General features: G+C 38.0%; 1 protein-coding gene across 1 annotated transcript in view; it reads left to right on the plus strand.

Moving 5' to 3' along the window:
- Positions 1–1,192, plus strand: part of LOC109536148 (palmitoyltransferase ZDHHC8) — a gene marked incomplete in the record, with an annotated part of 21,859 nt that overhangs the window by 1,753 nt on the left and 18,914 nt on the right. The window contains 1 exon segment of the mRNA XM_048668931.1: positions 1–98. Coding sequence (XP_048524888.1) covers positions 1–98 — 98 coding nt within the window.

Genomic DNA, 1,192 nt, shown 5'->3' on the forward strand with positions numbered 1-1,192 from the left:
TAAATGGAATTGCTGTACGAATGAAATGGTGTGTAACTTGTAAGTTTTATAGACCGCCCAGGTGTTCACATTGCAGTGTATGTAATCATTGTATAGAGGTAAGTGTGATTAATTTGGTTCAAAATGTATTTTTGATGAGGTACCTATTTTTCGGACATCTCATGTAAGCAAGACAATTTAGTTTTGTTAATATCATTTATCATAGACATGCGTTGATCCTCTAATCATAAGATATTGCTCCCCATTGGGCACAAATTTAGTTGTGATAACTATTTAGTGCTCGTTCTTAGGGTAAGGTAAATTTAAACCACTTGGTCAAAATTGGCGTCACATGGGGTCACTTGGAGACAAAATTTTAAAAATGTTTCCTAAAATTTCTAGCAAATATTTACAGTTGAAAAGCGAATTCCAACTTTGTTATTAAGTATTATTCTGAAACGGTCCCATGTTTGATTGGTGGTCTATTGGAAAACTTAAGCATTCTAAAAGAAAAATTGCCCACTTAACTTTAATATTTTTGTGTTAAAAAAGTACCTACTCTTCTACAATTTTTTAACACAAATATGCGGATATGCGGTTAGCGATATGGAAGAATATGTAAGAATTTCCTCGAACAAAGGGCTAGAGGCGTAGAGCGATTGTCGCGAGAAATCGAAGCAGATAGTGGATGACCAAAAGGTGTTCGGATTACAGATATAGAGGAACAGATATTGGAGATACTTGCATCAGAGTCTTCTAGGAGGCGTATTGTGTGTCACTCAGCATTACAGAACAGACCGAAAAAAAGACCCTGCGATTGGCCTTACTTTGAATGTTATTTACTTAATTATTTTTGTAGTATTGGCAAATTATAATTTTATTTGCGGTAACGATTCAGAAGTGGCTCGGAACGGATCTCATGCGTGTAGAGATCGCATCGCGCGAACTTTTAGTGAGCCTGTGTTCACTGGCTTTTTTGCTACGATGCCGTGAAACGAAGATCATTCCAACCTTCTTGAAGATGAAGAGATACTTCCGAGGACACCATATCAAATGTAGAGAGTGGCATACGTTCGCTGCCCATTCAAACCGCAGAACAGATAAGGGCCGAGACTTCGGGAATTTTACAACGCTCAAAGCCTCCGAAGAGCAACCTCACTTTCAGTGAAAGAAAAGCCCTGAAAACGCTGAATGAGGATAAGGAGATTCTCGT

The sequence above is a fragment of the Dendroctonus ponderosae genome, unplaced genomic scaffold (genome assembly GCF_020466585.1).
Source record: "Dendroctonus ponderosae isolate FM_Combo_2020 unplaced genomic scaffold, Dpon_F_20191213v2 Dpon_F_20191213_8, whole genome shotgun sequence".
In the NCBI taxonomy this organism is placed as follows: domain Eukaryota; kingdom Metazoa; phylum Arthropoda; class Insecta; order Coleoptera; family Curculionidae; genus Dendroctonus; species Dendroctonus ponderosae.